General features: G+C 40.3%; 1 protein-coding gene across 2 annotated transcripts; it reads right to left on the reverse strand.

Annotated features, from left to right (window-relative positions):
• Window positions 1-1,358: 1,358 nt before the first annotated feature.
• gspt1l (G1 to S phase transition 1, like) lies at window positions 1,359-17,839 on the reverse strand. Of its 2 annotated transcripts, XM_067571048.1 has the most exons (14): window positions 17,383-17,839; window positions 16,243-16,287; window positions 11,394-11,645; window positions 10,208-10,241; window positions 10,031-10,108; window positions 9,484-9,664; window positions 7,524-7,678; window positions 6,296-6,436; window positions 6,112-6,205; window positions 4,594-4,674; window positions 4,075-4,248; window positions 3,383-3,472; window positions 2,902-3,070; window positions 1,359-2,030 (listed from the first exon to the last, which is right to left on the reverse strand). In XM_067571048.1, the coding sequence occupies exons 1-14, from the start codon at window positions 17,573-17,575 to the stop codon at window positions 1,978-1,980; spliced, it is 1,740 nt and encodes a 579-aa protein (XP_067427149.1). In that variant the 5' UTR covers window positions 17,576-17,839; the 3' UTR covers window positions 1,359-1,977. The 2 variants fall into 2 exon arrangements, with proteins under 2 accessions (XP_067427149.1, XP_067427150.1); XM_067571049.1 differs by lacking the exon at window positions 16,243-16,287.
• Window positions 17,840-19,050: the final 1,211 nt, after the last annotated feature.

Raw genomic sequence — 19,050 nt, forward strand, 5'->3', positions numbered from 1 at the left:
TCTTTTACAACACCGGCAAGCTCTCCAAACATGACATAAGAGTTTGGTGTGAGTGATAGGTGCACAGACACAGAAGACTTTACATGCTGTCCTACCTGATATTGACCTGTTTCTACTTCACCTTAGAAAGTCATCTTCAACAGGAAGTGTTCATATCATGGTGATTATTACAATTATTACAGTGGCAACGAAATTCAGAACACCTAAACTAAAAAGTATGAGTGAGAGGTGCTGACAGTAGCAGCCAGCAGTGCAGAGACACCACCTGCTGCAAAGCTGCAGCTGACAATATGATGGCAGAGAAACAGCCTTGCTTACCTTACTTGTCCTTCTGTTGCAGCTCACAGTGCACATTTCATTTCCTCATTCATGAATAATGCAATTTATAACTTAGGGTAGGACGAATGTATTTGCTCTTCATTAATAAATCAGACCTGAATGAGGGCGCACACAGTCACAACTATTTTAACAGTTCATCTTACAGCGGTTGCTTTTCTAATGTCAGTACACTTCCATATTCAAACGTCTTCATTTATCATGACTGTTGGTCAGCCTCATAAGCAAGTGATCGCACGTTTTAAATCTAGCCAGACACACACTGGGTTTTTAAGGTTGATGAGCTGTAAAAAGCTAAAGATGCTATTTTTCATCGATTAATAAATGTGGTAATTAAAGGGGAACTCCACCAATTTTCCACATTGGCGTGTTTCCCAGCATATGTGAAAAACAGTTGTATAAAGCTGTTTGTGGCTCCAGAGGGAGCTGTGTGAAATCTGATAAATTACCTCAAGTGATGTCATTTGACACAGCGCTGGTTGGGGCTGAGGACTATGGAAAAAAATCTGGGGGAGTGGAGTTAGAATGAGGTGAGGTCCTACAATGTTAAATCTGTGGAGAACTCTTTTAAAGAACGGTACTCAAGGTGTGTAGTGAGACATTTTACAGCGTAAAAATAACCTTATCAGTGCTCTCTGGTGGACAGACTATGTAATACAGACACTGTTGCTAGGTTACTTCAGGCACATACAGCATTTCTGTACTGACATTTGTATCTGATGAGCCCATAATACAGACCCAGCCTATCTGGTGCTTGCTAAGAGCTTGTGAGGATACTGTTAATAACCGTTTTTGATATAACTTGAAAAATAAATCAGTATTTTGACAATACAATTATTTGTGAACATGTTGGTGTTTCATTCAATGGTCGTTGAATGAAATTAATCAGCATGATGTGTAGTGTTTAATGTTACTGACAGGTGCTGTGAACCCACAGATGTTGAGCAAGTGATGGACTTGAAGATAAATTGTGAAATATGAAGCCAGCCACTGGAAGTTGCTCTGAAAATGAACACGCTTCGTTTTCCCAATTTAATATTTTATTGTCATAGTTGTTTGCTTTAATAACATTTGAACACGCTCAAGCACACAGCCAGAACGCCACATGAGAAACCAAAAACTGGGTAAAAGCAAAAGGGAGACATGTACACCCAAGATAAACATTTTGGTTTCAACTGGTGAAGTTCTTTCAAACTATTTCTTTTGCAATTTAATTCTGAAAATCATTTTTTATATTCCAAGCAAAATCCTGGTCCACATCTGTTTACAGATATAACTTCTGCCATTTGTCATTGTCATTTATGAAAGCAAAAAAAAAAATAACTGGAAGAAAAAAAATCATGTAATCATGAGTAGACCAGAGTAGGGAGGTGGGGAGAGGTGGAGGGAGGGCTAACCCAGAAATGGCATAGCTGAGCTCTCAATATGAGAAAGCTGACTCGTGTGGACTTCATCTTGGTTTTTCATTTGCTTAAAAACAGGTTTTTCTTTTTCACATAAGTTTTTTCTGAAGCTGATCTTCGGCACGCAGAAGGGGGGTGTGAGAGGGAGGTGCCGTCGCCGCTGATAACAGTGTGGGCGGGTTATGACCGAGCTCCGCACGTTTCTTCTCACCAGGACTTTCAGGCAGCTCTGTCCTCTTCAGTCCCGCTCAGCAACCAGCTTCAGCACCTTACCGATGGCGATGGTCTTACCTAAGACACAAACGTTTCTGTCAGCCTCGCTAGAACTGCTGCTTATCACAGGATTCATCACATACTCTACTGTTTATACTGCCCTAGAATATACAGGCAAACAGCAGTAACTACAGAAGACAGGTCGAGTAAGAGGGGTTGGAAGATTCAAGGCTACTTAGCCAAAGCATCTAACAGCTATACAAGTTAGCTACTGCCTCATTAATATGGTGTGACAGTCAAATTCTAAAGAGTTGGAGGATCACAATTGTTTGTCAATCACAAGAAACAGGCCTAAAGATGGTAAATTAGCTTTAGCTCAAGCTAGCAGTAGAGTGCAGTCACTGCAATTTGGTTTTTATCTCTATTCTTGCTAATTCTATATGTAGGGTTCTTTAACATTTCTATGCTATCATTATTTGTAGTAAAACAGCTTTCAAAAAGTCAGATTCTAGTCTTAACTCAGTTTTGACCAAATATGTTGGTACTTCTTATACCACATATATATATATTTCACTATGAATATCCAACATCTTGGCCACAGACATTTCCTTCAGAATGAATACAATTATCTGGCCCTCAAATTTACTTCATACTATGCTATGCTGGGAGACATATCCCTCACCATTTTCTGACATTTAATACACTAAATGATTAACCAAAACAAAATTTTGGAGATTGACTGATAATTAAATAAGTGTTATTTGCAGCCCTGGTCAGCAGCAGCTGGTTCTGAAATTCAACAGCCTATCATCATCATCATCATCATTATTATATTATTATTATTGTTATTGTTATTATTGTTATTATTATATTAGCACAGACTTGGAATATGATCTGTAACAATCTAATACCCCTCCCAGCTGCCCCACAGTCAGTTCAGGTGCTCTACCTTCGTCTCGTAAGGTAAACCGTCCCATCTGAGGAAAGTCTTTAAAGGTTTCGAGGCAAATGGTTCCTGCTGTGCGCAGACGGGCGATGCAGACCTGGTCCTGTTTGACGAATCGTGGTCGTGTCTTACTCTTCTCTCCTGTCTTTTTGTCTACCAGACAGATTAAGGCCTGCAAGAGGGAGCAGAGTGACAGAAGTTGAGCAGGAACAAGGTATGTCACATTTTTACACTTCAGGTGGTTAACAGTGTTTGATTGAATCAAAGCAACATTATGAACAAAGCATCCAGCCACAACATCTGTTCAACCAAAAGCTTGACCAACAATACAGAGCATGTTGAGAATAGTGAGAGCATCGTGCTACATCTGTGCAAAAGTCTTCTAACAAACACTGTGCCCACTCTCTCCAACACATCATTTTCCAGGACAGCTTCAGTGAGCCAGAGGCTACAAGCTAAGAGATAAATGAGCATTAGGCCGTACCGTAATTTGCACTTCTTCAATGCAGGTGTGAATGTGAAGGACTGCGTTGTAACCTGGACAGATGATGGATTTGTGTTCAATGATGACAATCTGTGAGGAAAAGAATTACAGGGGTTATGAGAGGGCATGTCCAAAAACAAAACAAAACAACTTTTTGTCAGTTTAATGAAGAATTTCACTGGCTACTCTGCTGGCCACGGAGCAGTTTATTAAAAAGGTATTCAGACACTGGTAATGGGGGAGGAATGAACACACACACACACACCAGCAGGACTCCCTAGTCCTACAAGCAGCTCGTGATCCCTCATTGGCTCCCCACCCACTGCCACATGTGCTGGTTGGAATACAGATGTGCTGTTGATGACTAAGTTAAGCCAGGTCTGTATAGTGGTTGGCAACCCTGGAACTACAGTGGATTTAGGTGTACAAGCACGCTTTTCAAGACCTTTTTAATAGCACATAGAATGTAATTTAATAGCCTTTTCACAGTCACACCATGATGGAAAACCAGTCAGGACTATTAGGCCTACAATTATTTATTGAGTACATATCACATTTTTAACAACATTTAATAACTAACATGTAATAAGTTATCACATTAAGTTCATGTTATGATAGTATGAGTTTTTCTGAGGTTAAAGCTGAACTGGTTTGAGAGTTAACCATTTAGAGGCTGAGATGTGTGACCTGACCTGGGCGTCGAAGGTGCGCCCCGAGTGGCAGAGGTTCTCAGCATTACACAGGATGAAGCCAGGCAGGATCTCCTCCTCCTCGATGCCCTTCAGCCGCAACTTGAGGTTTTCACCCGGCCCGGCATCGTCCGTCTCCACGTCATCTGACAAGAGGCTCAACACCTCCACCACGTGCTGCACGAGGAGAGAAAAGACAAGGAGAGAGGCGGAGGCGACGATAAAGCTTGATGGTGTCAAATAGAAACTAAAGCATTAAAGGCATGGAAGTAGTTACATTAGGGAGCAATAAGACAATTATTCATATTAGAGCAGATAACAGTGACAACAGATCCACTGTTTCCTCAAATGGAACATTCATTTATTTGCTTGTGCTGTTAAAATAAGGATACATTTGATGTAATTAGGTTAACGTTCATTTTAAGGAGCAAAAAAATGCAAAACAGTTAGGTTTCACTCTCATTTCTCATCTTTCTTGGTTCCAACTGAAAGGAAGAAGAAAAGACTTGTGGGATATCTTACCCTGTTTGGCATCATGACCAGCTGCTGTGCTTTACTGATGGAGCCCGACTCTAGTTTGCCCAGAATCACAGTGCCCATGTCCTGCAGGAGACACAGCAACAAGACTGTTAGACTGTGACCAATGACCAATGATAGAGTCTCATGTCTGAGTCTGACAGCTGCAACACAACACTGATTTAGGACATTTCCCTGTCTGTACATTAAACAGCCTAGATTCAAAACACAGACAGTGAGTCAGGAGGAGACGTTGGGATTAGAGGGCACTGAGATCAGGCACTGAATCTTTTACGGACAGAGCAGTAAGTGTGCTACTTTTAAAAGCTCAACCTGTCATACTGCTTTTTTCTGCCTTTTTCCAACAAAGATAGTAGTGTTAATTTTTTTTTTTTTTAGTCTTAGTCCTGTGTCAAATGTCCTCGCTAGTTTTGATCATATTTAGTCAACCTCATCCTGTTTTTTTGGGTCAAGTTTTAGTTGACTATCAGTTGGCCATTTTAGTCTTATCTTAGTCAAAGAAGAATCAAAACTATTTTACAATAGTTTTAGTCAATGAAAACTGTTGACATTTTAGTCAAACTTATTTCTATCAATTTAAGGAATACATCCAGACATGGAACATGTTCTGATTTACATATTTATTTTGAACATCATTCAACAAATGGGGCCCAATACTCTTTTTCAAACTATTATAAAACAATAAGAGTTGTAAAGGCAATAAAATATTTTGAAACCAATTTTTTTGTTTGCCCAAAGTACAAACTTACCTTTCTGTTCTGAACAATGGAAACAGGAGTAGATAGCTTCATAAAATTGAAAAGAATACTGTCCACACACCAAGTGCAATCTGCTTGCATTAAATAAATAAATCTGAGCTTGATGTTTGCCCCATGGACTTAATAATGACATATGGTTAACGAAAGTGCTGTCTAGCAAGCTAGTTCACATGCATCAATATTAAAGGTTAAACAAGGCAACCAAGACAACGTCACATTATACACTGTTACTTTAAATCAATGCAGCTGTCTACATGGGCCACGTAATGCTTCATGTTTCACTCACACTATATACACGTAAACCTGACCTGAAGTCAATTTTCCTCTGTTTTATGTGTGTAACTACAGTCATTGTGTATTGAGCACTGAGTGTTTTCAAACATGGGTGACCTACGCTCAACACTGAACCTGAACGCAGCACTCACTGCTGCTGCTGCTGCTCAGGCTACGCCTCTCAGGTCTAGAACATTTCTCTCCTCTTTTTTGTCAACCAAAATAAAGAGATTTTGGTAAAGTTTTTATTTTTTAAACTACATTTTAGTCTTTTAAACTACATTTTAGTCTTTTAGTCTTTTTTTCATCAACAAAATAACATGTTGATAAAGTCACAGTTAGTGCTTAATGACGTTGGTGCCGTCTTGTCATTGTCTCGTCTTAGTCATGGAAAAAAAGGTTGTTGAGGAACATATTTAGTCAGAGTTTTTGTTAATGAAGTTAACATTAAAAGAAACAAATCGATTCTTACCTTGTATTTGTCTACAATAGGCAATCTGACAGGGCCATCGCTTGATCTGTTGAAATTTGGCAAACTGTCCAAGTGTGGAATGAATGGTAAACCTCTGCAATGACAAATATGAAGAGCAGTTAGAAGAGCTGGACCAACAACAATAATCTTCTGTCTAATCCAGTTACAATAGTGAAGGACTTACGTGTACCAGGAGCACATATCAGTGGGCTCCTTCAGGTTGGCTCCCGTCAGCCCAGAGCATGGCATGAAGTGAATGTCTTTCTTCGGGTTGAAGCCCACCTTCTTCAAAAATGGCACTAGTTTCTCCTTACACTCTTCATACCTGAGGGTTCAGACAACAGGAGAGACGTCAAAATCTTCAAATCACCCCGACACTACATCAGCTCAGTCACACAGACTGCCAGCATCATGATGTATACAGAGGACATGTACTGAAATGTCCCCATTCTGGCAGTGAGAGTAATTCTAAAAACACTGTCATTACATGCTTGTGTCATAGGCTCCACCGTAGCTTACTCTGTTGTCACACAACCCCCACAAAATGACCGTTTCACCATAAGAATTTGGTCCAGTCATTTTGAAAGTGTAGAGGAGCCACAATTATTTTATCCCCATTCAAGTTAGCAGAAGGCTAAACAGAAGTTAGCCAGCTTGGCTGGTGGAGGTCTCTGGTGTGCATGCTCTGCCCATAGAGCATAGAGCATGCTCAGTACGCATTCATCCAGCCAGCGTGGGAATGTCAAACCAGACACCAGATTTAAAAACTTTGTATACTGTGAAATACAGAGACATTTATCTCCTTGTGATAAGCTTAATCAGCATTTTGTGAACTCATTTGGCAAAGGCTTAAATGTCATAATGCTAATACCTGGTGTGTGTGTGTGTGTGTGTGTGTGTGTGTGTGTGTGTGTAGTGAGACTGTATGGTGCTAATGTGTGTGAATGCTGCAGTCAAATGTTCAGTGGTGGAAACGGACTATTCTAGACATTAGATACTTTGTCATAGTCATACTTTCATTTGACTAGGAGGACACATTGCCTCGTGTAATGTGTCATGTAATCATGTCTCTCTGCTGTCACAGTGATACTTTCAAACGCTTGTTATGCTGAAACCATGCTTCTCACCAGATACACAAAAAATGTCTCTGCAAACCTACACACAGAAGGGTGCTGTGGGTGATGTAAACATACTATATACCAGAAGAAAAGAAACTGCTTAGCAGAGTTAATTGTGGATTTGACCCCACTCAGCATGTTATAATGTTTCTTCACCAACTATCTGGAGCACAGTGACCATCTCCTTTGTTTTTTTAATTATTTAGATACAAATGTCTTTAATGTTCTAGTATGAGTTGAGTTTTGAGTGCTGTTACACTCCCACCATCTGATCATTCTTATCCATCTACCCACCTCTCCAGGCTCCAATTGACTGTAGGGTCGTCCATTTTATTCACCAGAACAATCAGGTGCTTCACACCGGCTGTTTTGGCCAACATGGCATGCTCCCGTGTCTGTCCGCCCTTCTCAAAACCAGTTTCAAACTCGCCTTTCCTGGCAGAGATCACCTAGGGGTCAACACATTCATTTAGTCAGTGTCAGGGATTTCTTGTTGTAGCAAGCTAGCATGTCACATGTAGACATAAAGATGTTACAGGTTACATTAACTTGTTTGCAGCCATTTGGTTTGATAATAATAGAATGGATTTTTAAGCACAGGAAATGCTCTGAACTTGGATCAATCTAAAGCTCTTTTCAAGCACAAAGTTCCAGGAACTATGCATCCAGAGGAACTTTGAACTGAAAGGCCCTTTTGATGCCCAGACGGTTTGTGTTGTTTGTGTTTCCAACACATCTGAATAACCGTGTAGATTAGGCAGATTGAATCCATGACAAATTGAAAAACTGCATGTTTGAGACACAATTTCCACGAGGAAACAACACAGTCGTCCTCTTCTTCTTTGTATTTGCTGGTACAAATGCAGAGGAGGAAAAGGAGAGTGAAAACTCAACGTGCCTATCTGCACAATAACGACTAAACCTTCATGAAACAATCAGAAAATAAATGTTTATTTTCTCTCATTCTCACTGGCTTTGTCCTCTCTAACACTCTCTCTCATTCATTCTATCACTCTCTCTCTCATGTTTTTTAAAAATGTGCCTGGAAGCCGTCAGTAAAATGTAACTTTATTTTAAACTTTAATAGAAAACAAGAAATGTCCACCACTCGTTCTAATAACACTAAAGTACTTCCTTGTTTTATGAATGATGGAGCAGCTGCAGTACCTGTGTTTGACCAATCAGTGATGGTCTTCCCTCCAAGCCTCACCCCTTAAACTTCCTGTACCTTTTGGAACATACGACTAAGCGTGGACTTGTTTTTTTAAGCACCTGGGATTATTCTAGAGGAACTAAATATAGTTCCAAATGCATGCTTAGTGCCCGGGTTCCTCTACAGGTTCCTGGAAAGCTCCTGTGGAGGAAAGACCCTACTAGTTCCAGAAGAGTCACTACCCTCAGTGGTCTGGGAAGTATCATAGGAGTTGGCAGTAGTGAACATAACAGGTTATTGCTTGTATCAATATCAGGACTTGGGAAGAGGATTTACTTAACCGTTGTTCATGTTTAAACAACAGTTATGTTGCTGACCTCCTGACAATCAGACTGAAATTTTGTTCTTTGTTTCAGTGACAAAAATCTGGGGAGGGGATTAAGGGGGCTATTGTCAGTGAATAAATGCTCCTGATGTGCATTTACAGATGTTTCTGGTGGAGTGACACATCCACCCACTGAGCCATGTTCATCTGCATGAGTGACGGCTTTTAAATCCCTAATTACAAATCAGTTTGCTGTCTCTTTTTCATGGATCTGACACTCTGCGTCTCCATTCTCCATATGCCTGCCCAATGTGCTCCATCAGAGTAGTTAACCTTATGGATATGATATAAGATAATAATGTTAAACAGAACATGATGCTGTGATAATGTCGCACCAAGCACAGATGCACACTTTTAAAAAGGGCGCCGTTGCTTGACTAGAGGAGACATTGCTATTAAATAGAAATTTTAAATAAAATGTTCATTTGTAAATGTTTATTCATGTAACTTTGACTGTATTGATTTCATCAAGCCACATTAAAGGTTTGATTATTTCAAAGCTCGGTCAGACGCTGAGCCACGCTCAAGCTCACTTAAGGTGGACTGACCTTTAAGGTGGACCAGCTATTCTCATTTAGTGCCAATCTCAGCCACTGGACAACTCTAGTTCTAGAGATGCTGTGGAAATGCTAACAGGGCTGCAATGAGGGAACTTATGTTCAACTTTAATTTAACAGTTCAGTCTTAAGTCTTTAATAATCTTTTCCTGAACTCACCAGTACAGCCAAGTCTGCTTGTGATGCGCCTCCAATCATGTTGGGTACAAAGCTCTTGTGGCCTGGAGCGTCTAGGATGGTAAAGTGCTTTTTGTCTGTCTCAAAGTATGCTCGGCCCACCTCCACTGTCTTGCCTTTGTCCCTCTCCTCTTGGTTGGTGTCCAAAGCCCAAGACAGATACCTGGGAGACAGACATGTGGTATTCCATTACCGATTTGGTCACTGGTGGGAAATCTAATAAAACAAGAGGCTTAACAAGAATTTATATAAGTCTATTAACAACAACTACTTAGAAGGCACAAAACATATTTCATTAATCTACAAGTCAAGAAGTCAACAGAGGAAGATTCATGAATGCGAAACAAGATTTGAGCACATAATCCAGTTTCTTTCTGTGTTAATGAAACTCAACATTTCCTGCAGGTGTTTCACACTAAAAGCCTACCAGCAGTTCAGAAAGCAAAACCAGTCAGCACAGAGCATCTATGTTCTAGATTTGAATAGAAAAGCAAGTTAGGCCAGACACAGCAGCAGTGTGCCCACTCACCAGGTTTCCCGGTTCTTTTCCTTAGCTTCTCTCTCGTACTTCTCTAAGGTTCTCTTATCTACCATGCCTGTTAGATACCTGTTGGTGATGAAGGGGAAAAAATGGAGAAATCCATAACATATCAAAGGCTTGATGTGGTGAATGTGAGTGAACCAAGAAAGGGAGACTGCTACTCACATGATTTGTCCGCCAATGGTGGACTTGCCAGCATCTGGAGAGGAAGCACACAGTGTGGGTTTAGATTAGACTTCTAACATTAAGCTACCACATCAGCAGGGGCTTCCTCAACTTTTTGAGTAGCGAGCCAAATGGGAAAATTGCTGACTAATCAGCTTTTTACAAGTACGCATGTGCATGACAAATTCTGAACCACTGAACATTTGACTATTTGTTAAAAAGAGTTCCACTCTGTCCGTCTGCACTGACACTCCCCCCCAATAAATACAAAATTAACAAAAAAGGTCAGGAAGCAGTGTCTTCTATTTCAAGACCGTTAAAATCAGTGAGCCAAGCTTCCAAAATAAGGTCAGGCTTGGACAGAAATCTGGTTCTGATGTTCTGATGTATATATATTGATTATACTTATTTATTAGGACAGTGTACAGTTTTTAACATAAAAGATGCACTGCCCTGGAGTTAGCTCAAAGCTAATTTACATCCGCAGTCCCCCACAATCAAAACATGCAACAACACTGTACATTAACCAGGTTACTGCGGTGCATCTAAACACTTTCCCTGATTACCCACCTAACCTGGTTTCTCTGAGTAACCTGGTTACTTTGGTGCACGTAAACTGATCATCTATTTTGAGTGATAACAGGCCATAGTGTTAATAAGTGCACTCCAAACTTGTTAGGGGCTACATCTCTAATGTAACAGTGTGAAGGTGGAGAAAAGTCAAGTGCAATCTGTCAGCTGATGACAGACACATCAGTGTCTGCACACTGAACAGCTGAGTAAACAGACAACAATGGACGTGGAACATAAACCATGGCAGCTGGAAGAAGAGTTCAGCCTGACTGACACATCTCAGGTCCTTGCTATGATTTGGATGTGCCAGCATGTGCAAGAAGCATTTTAGGTAAAAGTGGTAAAAGGGAATTAGCAGTGACAGCATGATCGCTGGGTGTATCAGTATTATTCACTGAGAAACACTTCCCTAGAGTTAACGACTGGTTTAGTCATGGGATTTGTTGACAATAACAAAAATATAGAACATACTATATTCTAAATATATATTATAATATTTACATCACTCTGGTCATTTTACAGTTAATCTAATTGGTGTTGGTGCTCCACTTTGCTAACCAGCAATGCTATCAAGTCAAATTGACTTCACAGACATGTATTCATTTGCACTGACCTACGTGTCCGATGAACACAACATTGATGTGTTCCTTCTTGGGGGCATCTGGCTGTGTGAGTGGAACCTTGGGCACTGGTGTTTCCTCTTCCTCCTCCATCATCTCTGGAGCCGTCTCCTCCGTTGTTGCTGCCACCGCTGGGCCCCGGTCCCCGCAGGAACCACCTCCTGGCTCTTCCTCGTTAGGCTCAGCCTCTTTCTGGTCCCATGGCTCCTCTGTGGTCATCTCTGTGTCGCCATTCTCCACTGGAGCTGCACGGCCACAAACACATTCACTTCACTGTCATTGATCACAAAACTATATTTTCCCTCTTTTTGACAAGCTCCTAAAACAGCTCAATTGGGTGATTTTTTTTTTTTTTTTTTTTTTTACAATTTATGCACATTTAAAAAAAAAAAAAAAAAACAGGTTAATATGTATAATAAGCAGCACATTGAGTTTTTTCCCTTCGTTAGCTGTTACCTACAGAAGCGTGGTGCATTCACTTGAGAAAAAAAATTCCATTCCTGCTTGAGAGCTTGATTTCATGGAAGCTTGTGTAGTTGAATGCAGCTTTATTTTGGTTTGAAACATTGGGAGATACTTGTATCTTTAAGTAATATAGACGGTATTGTTATTAGTTTGTCGACTTTGCGCAGGCACCTCAGAATAGGCAAAAATGTTTCATCAAAGCCCAAAAATAGAAGAAACAAACACAGCAGACTGCCTACAGAGCCAAGAGGTTGTTTTAGTTTGCAATTTCCACAAACAGGTACAGTGGGATGACTCGACTGGAACACTGTTAGACAGAGAACTAACTCTCTAACTGTCTCTAATCTGGACCAGCAATCTTTAGGATTTATCTGATAACCTATTGGCAAAAAGTACAATACACTATGTTCCTAAAAGAACATAAAGAAAATGAAGGCAAATGCGTGTATATGTATCTTTCAGGACCGTTACCTCACTCACAGCCCGTCCTTACCATAATTACACTACTTTAGGCCCAACCAAGTTCAGATGGTGACTGGTTTGACCACTGTGGCTCACATTACCACAGTCAGGATTTTGAGGTATCTCGTTAATTCAGAAAAACACAGCAGATTTTTTTTCCATGAAAACTTTTAGAAATAATTATCTCGTAGTTACCAGAAGAGCTGTCTTCGTCAGTTTGACTTATATAGCCCAAAATCACAACTGTGTCTCCAAGGACTATAATCTGTACAACATACTCAAACCTCTTGTCACAAAAGACTTTGTTTACTGATCAGTGTCCTATTGCAAAAGGAAAGACAACAAAAGAAACAATCAGTAACTAGAAATATCACCTTCTGGTCATATGTATAGAGTTTAATAAAAAGGTAGTAGGAGTATTTTGTGGCAAAATGGAAGTTATCACTATATTGACATGTATAATTCACTATATTGCCATGTATAATTCAGCCTAGGCTCTTCACTCACTCATCACAAGGTCATAGTGACATTGACGTTTGACCACCAAAACCCAATCATTTCGTCCTTGAGTCCATGTGGACGTTTGTGCCAAATTTGAAGAATTTCCCTCAAGGCATTCCTGAGATATTGCGCTCACAAGAATGGGACAGATGGACAACCCAACAATATAATACGTCCGACCACAGCTGTCACCGGTGTGACAGGAAAAAGGATGCTGATTCATGCCAGAAAACTAATTGTTACAGTGCAATTTATCACACAACTACTACAAAAAGCCATGAGAGATTTTGCCTGTGAAGTCTTACACATTTCTTTGTTGTGTGATTTTCCACCATTCTCAGTAAGATTTGGACCGCCACATTGACTGAAAATGAAGCGAAGCTATTTGTTAGGAAAAAGTGTCCTCTACTGTTGATGGTCAGACTAAAGCAGAGCAGCCTAAGGTGGTGTCTGGATAGATTTTACAGTTTACATAAACATTCATTAGCACACAAATGTCTGCTAAACACCTGGCAGTGCATTGTAGTGGCAACATCTGCTTTGGAGCCTCATCACATTTCTGTTTATGCAATCTTTGTGAATCCAGGAACTGATTTATGAATTATGTTTGGCTCCATGCTTGTGTTTGAAAATAGCTTGTTATACAGTGAACCTTCACATAGCCATTACATGGGTAGCAAATCGTGATAGCTACCATAGCATACCATCTTTAAAAAAAAAAAAAAAAAAAAAAAAAACTTTCTCAGGGAATCAGAGGGAAGGCACCACATTGCTGGCAGGAGTTTTTGATAAGTTCTCTCTCTATGAAATGCAGCGCTATAGCAACACAGCAACGAACGCTTTGCAGCAAAAATGGAGACCAAATAGGAAACAATGATAGTGCACTGACATAAACCCTCCTACACAGCTCAGTAATACTGCAGAGAACAGATCCTGGTTCAGTGTGTTCCCAGCTCCGGTTCCTTCAAATCTGTTGTTTTTGTTTTACTATTTAAGCGTGCAGGCGAAGCACTGAATCCAGCTGCACATGACGGGCAACCTTATGAAAAAAAAGGATTTGTTTCCGCTGTGTTTTTGTACTGAAGCAACAGTTGATGGAATATACGCCTGCCTTCTGTTTATACTGCCAGTCCAGTAGATGTCACCTATTCAATCCCAGGAAACACACCACTTGGGAAAATGGTACACAGGGTGAACTAAACACTGACAGAGTGGTGCGTCTTCCTAGAGGAGCATCTTTGACTCAATTCAATTAGGTGAATGTAGAAGTATTCACAAACAGCACTGACACTCAATGACAGCTTTTCATTTTAATTAGCAATTCTATCAAATCTTAAAGTTACTGTTACTTTCGTATTTTTTAAACCCTTTGAACCATAATAGCAAGTATCATCTAAATGTATTTGTTGTACAGTTATTGGAACAGCTACTAAAATAAGATACTACCTGCTCTGCAAGTTTTCAATTCAGCTGGAAATTTACTACCAACAGACTATTTAAAAAGTGAGACTGTGTCTACCACACGTCTGAAAACAGTGGAGCACACAAGAAATTTGAAGTCCCCCGCTAAAAAGCTTGAAATAATAAATAAAACAAATTTTAGGGCTGCATCCACTCTTTTTTTCCCAAAAAGGAGGAAACAGCAGCTAAATGATACTGTTGGCTTCACATGGAACTAAAAACTAGATAATAGCTAGAGTATGGCACACAGCCTGCAGATTGTTCTCACATTCTTCTCTAATAAAGCACAACGTGGTACAATGACGTAGAAACACTCCTTAAAACGTCCACCATGTTGACCATGTGTCCTACTGATGAGAATAGTCCCCAGCTATGTACTACTACCTGCTCTCAATCACCAGGTTGAACCCTGGATTGAACACTGGATGTATCTACAGAAGGAGCAGAGGAACAACTCATTGATTTTGTCAATCAGTGTAAGTGGCCATTTGTATACTATTCATGACACTTCTCCCATGAATTGGGGTCCTACACAGGAACGCCCTAAAACAGTAGTTACCAACTTTGTGGGCTTGTGACCCGAAAAAAAAGCAGATATAAGAGAAGTCAGAAATGAAAATTAAACATGATGTACAGCCAAAATGTTTTTTTTTCCTTGAATTCCTATCTTGTTTATCATCTCACAACTCCCTCAGATTTATCGCTAGATTCCTTTGGAGGTTCCTGACTCCAAGGTAGGGAACCACTGCCTTTAATGATATATTACTTTTACCAAAATTTTCCAGAACAACAATTGTGTGCAGCCCCCATCTTGTTTAATAATGCAAACATTATGGATCATAAGTAAATCAAACAGATAATTCCTCACTATCAAACACAGGAACTCACATCCCACATTCACTATGAAAGCAAGTTTTAGATTCTGTGTTAACATTACACACACGACACATGAGGTTGGGAGAGAAGTCCTTGTATTAGATACTGTGTGCAGATTTCAACCAGTGGGGTAGGAGAAGTTTTATAGCCTTTAAAAAGTGACATTAGCTCTGAGCTACAATGTCTCATTTCATATAGGACTGAGCTACACCAGAGACCTGCCTGATCTGTTCACACCCCGACTACCGTGGTCACCAGCTGTTAGCATCCACCCAGATTTTTACAATTCCTTTTCTTATAATGATGCAATATTATTTCCACATCACAAGTGTAACACTGATATTACAAGCATTTAAAGCATCCTGGTGCAACACAACCTTTATTAGAATGGCTGCAGAATTAAATGACTGATAAAAATGCAAGCAGAGCTGCTGTACTTATTGTTGGACTTGATGGTAAACATTAAAAGTAATGTCATCGCTTTTTAATACTCTACTATTGCCAACAAAGTAACAGTGTGAAAGGGAAAAATACACAATGTAGCAGCTACAACATACCATACAGACAAAGGCTATTCAGTTTAAAACTCAACTGATTTTAAAGTGCGGGTTCACTCTAAGCCTCTGTACACTTTGTGGTGTTAACTCCCACTGAAATAAGGCCATGTCTGTTTACTGTGATAAAGAAACACAGCCCCAATGAATCTACTCACTCTGAGACAAAACAAAAGACAAACTGATGCTCATCTATAACGAAACCCATTATTCAGTTAGTTTGTGGTCAAACGCTGCCACTTTTTTGATCTGCAAAAAAGCACTCTCTGGCACATGCACAAGGAGGTAGATACATAAAACAAACACTACTAAAAAGGACTGTACAAAAAGGGGGAATGGAGCTATCAGGTAAAACTGAACTTCTGTAATTGGGTCTCAGTAACCCATGACATAACAGTCACTATAGGCTTTGTTAATCCTATCTGTTCAGTGAGGGAGTGCACATGTCAGGACAATGAGGAGAGTGGTTACAGCATGTTTGTGACACATGGGAATCCCGCTTAAACACAACCTCAATACATACCAGCACTTTCTGACACCTCCATAGTGGATATTTTTTCAACAGCAACTGGAAAAAGAAACAACAGCAAAGTTAATGTTTAAGTTAATTTAAAAAGGAGACTGACCTGTTCCACTAACTACAGGACTAATTCAGTTAAAGGAACTGTGAGCAGACTTGAGGAATTTCTAAACTGACTGTAGGTATGATAGAAAGTGTTTTTCTATTATGTTCATTAAGGACATTTCACTGTGCCTTTAGAAGCCACCTCATCAAGTTAATGTTGGAGGAAGACAGTAGGACCTGGTTACATGGCCAACTGTTTAGTCGTGTCAAACACCTCCATACTTTGGAACACAAACATCCAATCTGTTAATATTTAGGTTGTCCATGGGTAGTGTATATAGGGACAATAGCGGGAGGTGTTGAAACCACTGAATGCTGAATCTGAGCAATACACTGTCAGTCATACAAGATATGGGAGTTCTGTGAATATATGGCACGCTGCTGTAAATGAAAACATTTCCTATGATGACTCGTGTTATTGCAGCTTTCAGCCTCGTCCAGCTCTCTCGCCCGGCCTTCACGCGATTTCCAATGACACATTTTGGGTCCACTGTTGACCAGCAGTGCGTCAGAATATCCACGTCACACCAAACACTCACGTTCCCACTTCTTTCTTTCTTTCCAATGACGGGCTAAGCTTTAATAATCAAGTGAAGTTGGAATGTTCAAAAATGACAACATGGACGTTATAACAAGCGCCGCTTGCTTGGTGGCAGTTTCTGAGTAACGTTACAATAAGCAGTGTTTTGGTTAAATCGCATTAACTGACGCTGGGCGGCACGATTGTGAAAGCACAGCAGCTAAGGAACATGCTACCGCCGGCTGGTTGCACCAAGCTAACGCCGGCTGGGTTAAAGACTCTATATACAGTTGTGACAACAAGCTGTACAAACACTCTATAGCCAAACGGCCGGGTAAGATTAACATTATATATAGATTGTAGTCAATGTTACAAAGCGGCAGGCGTCTATATTCCTGCTTCACCACACAGCAGCTAGCGAGCATGTCGCGCTTCAAGGAACGCGTGTCTGAAGAGCAGGTAGCAGCTAGTTAGCAGCTAACAGCGAGCTAACTGCTAACTAACGTGCCTGAACTCACCCGCAGAGTCGAGGTCTTCCGAGTGTGCCTTCATGACAAAAGCCGGGACAAATTCGGCGGCGTTTACATTGGGCACAAACGGTTTCGCGTTCACATTCAGGGTTGTGAAAGCGGATTCAAGTTGTCCGTCGAGTGTGGCCTCCACATCGTCCTCTTGTTCCCAGGAATCAGGGGCAGTGTCTCTCGGGTCCATCGTGGCTCTTTGGGTTTTTCACCACTGTGAGATTTGAGCTGCGCAGTTCTCGGTTCTACGTCAGCGTCCGTCCGAACCCCGGTGCTAAAGGTCACCTCTTGGACTGGTTGAAAGCGTCCCAACTGGAAGTGTGATGTTTAGTCTCCGGTTCCGGTGAAAAGAAGCAGCCGGTGCCTGTCGGCGGAGACGCCAGAGAGAAATGTTCGATTCAGCACTCCCAGAGACAGTCCGCCTGAGCTAACGCGTCCCTTCAGCCGACGTGCTATGCGCGGTGACCTCTGGGATATGAAGTCTCTTTCGAAAGTGGAACACAGTGGCCATGACAGACTCGCAAGACACAAGAAAACTACATTCCCCGAAGACTAGTAACTGACTGTTTACGTCAATAGTTTCTGACCTTTTCAGGAACCGCAGATTCGATTCAGGTTTTGCAAATGGAGAATGACTTTTATATGTTAAGTGATACAACTTCATTCACTCATCACATGGTTTGCATATATTCTTTGTTCGGAGAGCGCATTGAACTTGTAGATACAATATTTTAAGTATCACAGAGAATATTCTACATATTTTGGGATTTGTAAAATGCATCATAGCCATTTGTTGAGAAAGTTTTTTTCAGTACTTGTAACTACAACAGTAACGTTATAACATTTGCCCTGGCAAAGCATACTCAGACTAATGAGAAAAATGATGACAATACGACAGCAACATGCTGGGTTTAAAATTTAATAAAAATATGTTTGGTTTTACAACACACCAATCTCAATCACTTTTAGTTATCTAAAGTGATTCCGCTTTAATTCCCCTTTCATTGTATCCATTTTTGCATTTCAACCACCTTTGGGCACAAGAGGTGGATCACAGCTTTGGCTCGCAAACTACACTGAGAAAATCTAAACAAATCAACAGTAGAACAGTGTATAGTTTAATGACCTCAATCTAACACAAATATGATATAATAACCTTTTACTACATAAAAAGTTACTCTGCAATAATATTATCTGATGGAATAAACTGAGACATATTTTTGTACACACCTGCGTACGTGATATGAATCGTTACAGATTATGTTGTAGTTTTAAATATATCCTCAGGCAGCAGCCCAACCATAAAATGACCTATTCATAAAAAGAAGCACATGAAGGCATGAACATCAGGGGACACAGCCAACTCTGCTTTCAGAAATGTGTTGTGATTATTTATAAGTACTTGTTATTATTATGTGACCACAGTTAGTCACTCATGTACTTTGATTTGATAAGATATAAAAGCATTTTTTATATATATAATGCAAGACTTAATACCTATGCAGAAAAGATGTAGACAAAATCACACCTTATAATGTATCCCATCCAATTCATATTGCCTTCAATTGTACATATTTTGCCATGTGTCCAATAATGTTTATTCTTTCTGTCTGTGGTGCATGTGAAAATGTATATTGTCAAAGGTGGTCTTGGCTATAATAACAC

Source organism: Thunnus thynnus, chromosome 17 (assembly GCF_963924715.1).
Source record: "Thunnus thynnus chromosome 17, fThuThy2.1, whole genome shotgun sequence".
NCBI lineage: Eukaryota > Metazoa > Chordata > Actinopteri > Scombriformes > Scombridae > Thunnus > Thunnus thynnus.

Coding starts and splice junctions, on each gene's coding strand:
- gspt1l (XM_067571048.1), bottom strand. CDS start 17,575: ATGGACCCGAGAGACACTGCCCCTGATTCCTGGGAACAAGAGGACGAT. Junction 16,288..17,382: donor GGAAGACCTCGACTCTGCGG/GTGAGTTCAGGC, acceptor TTCTTTTTCCAG/TTGCTGTTGAAAAAATATCC. Junction 2,031..2,901: donor GTTTACCTTACGAGACGAAG/GTAGAGCACCTG, acceptor TTTGTGTCTTAG/GTAAGACCATCGCCATCGGT.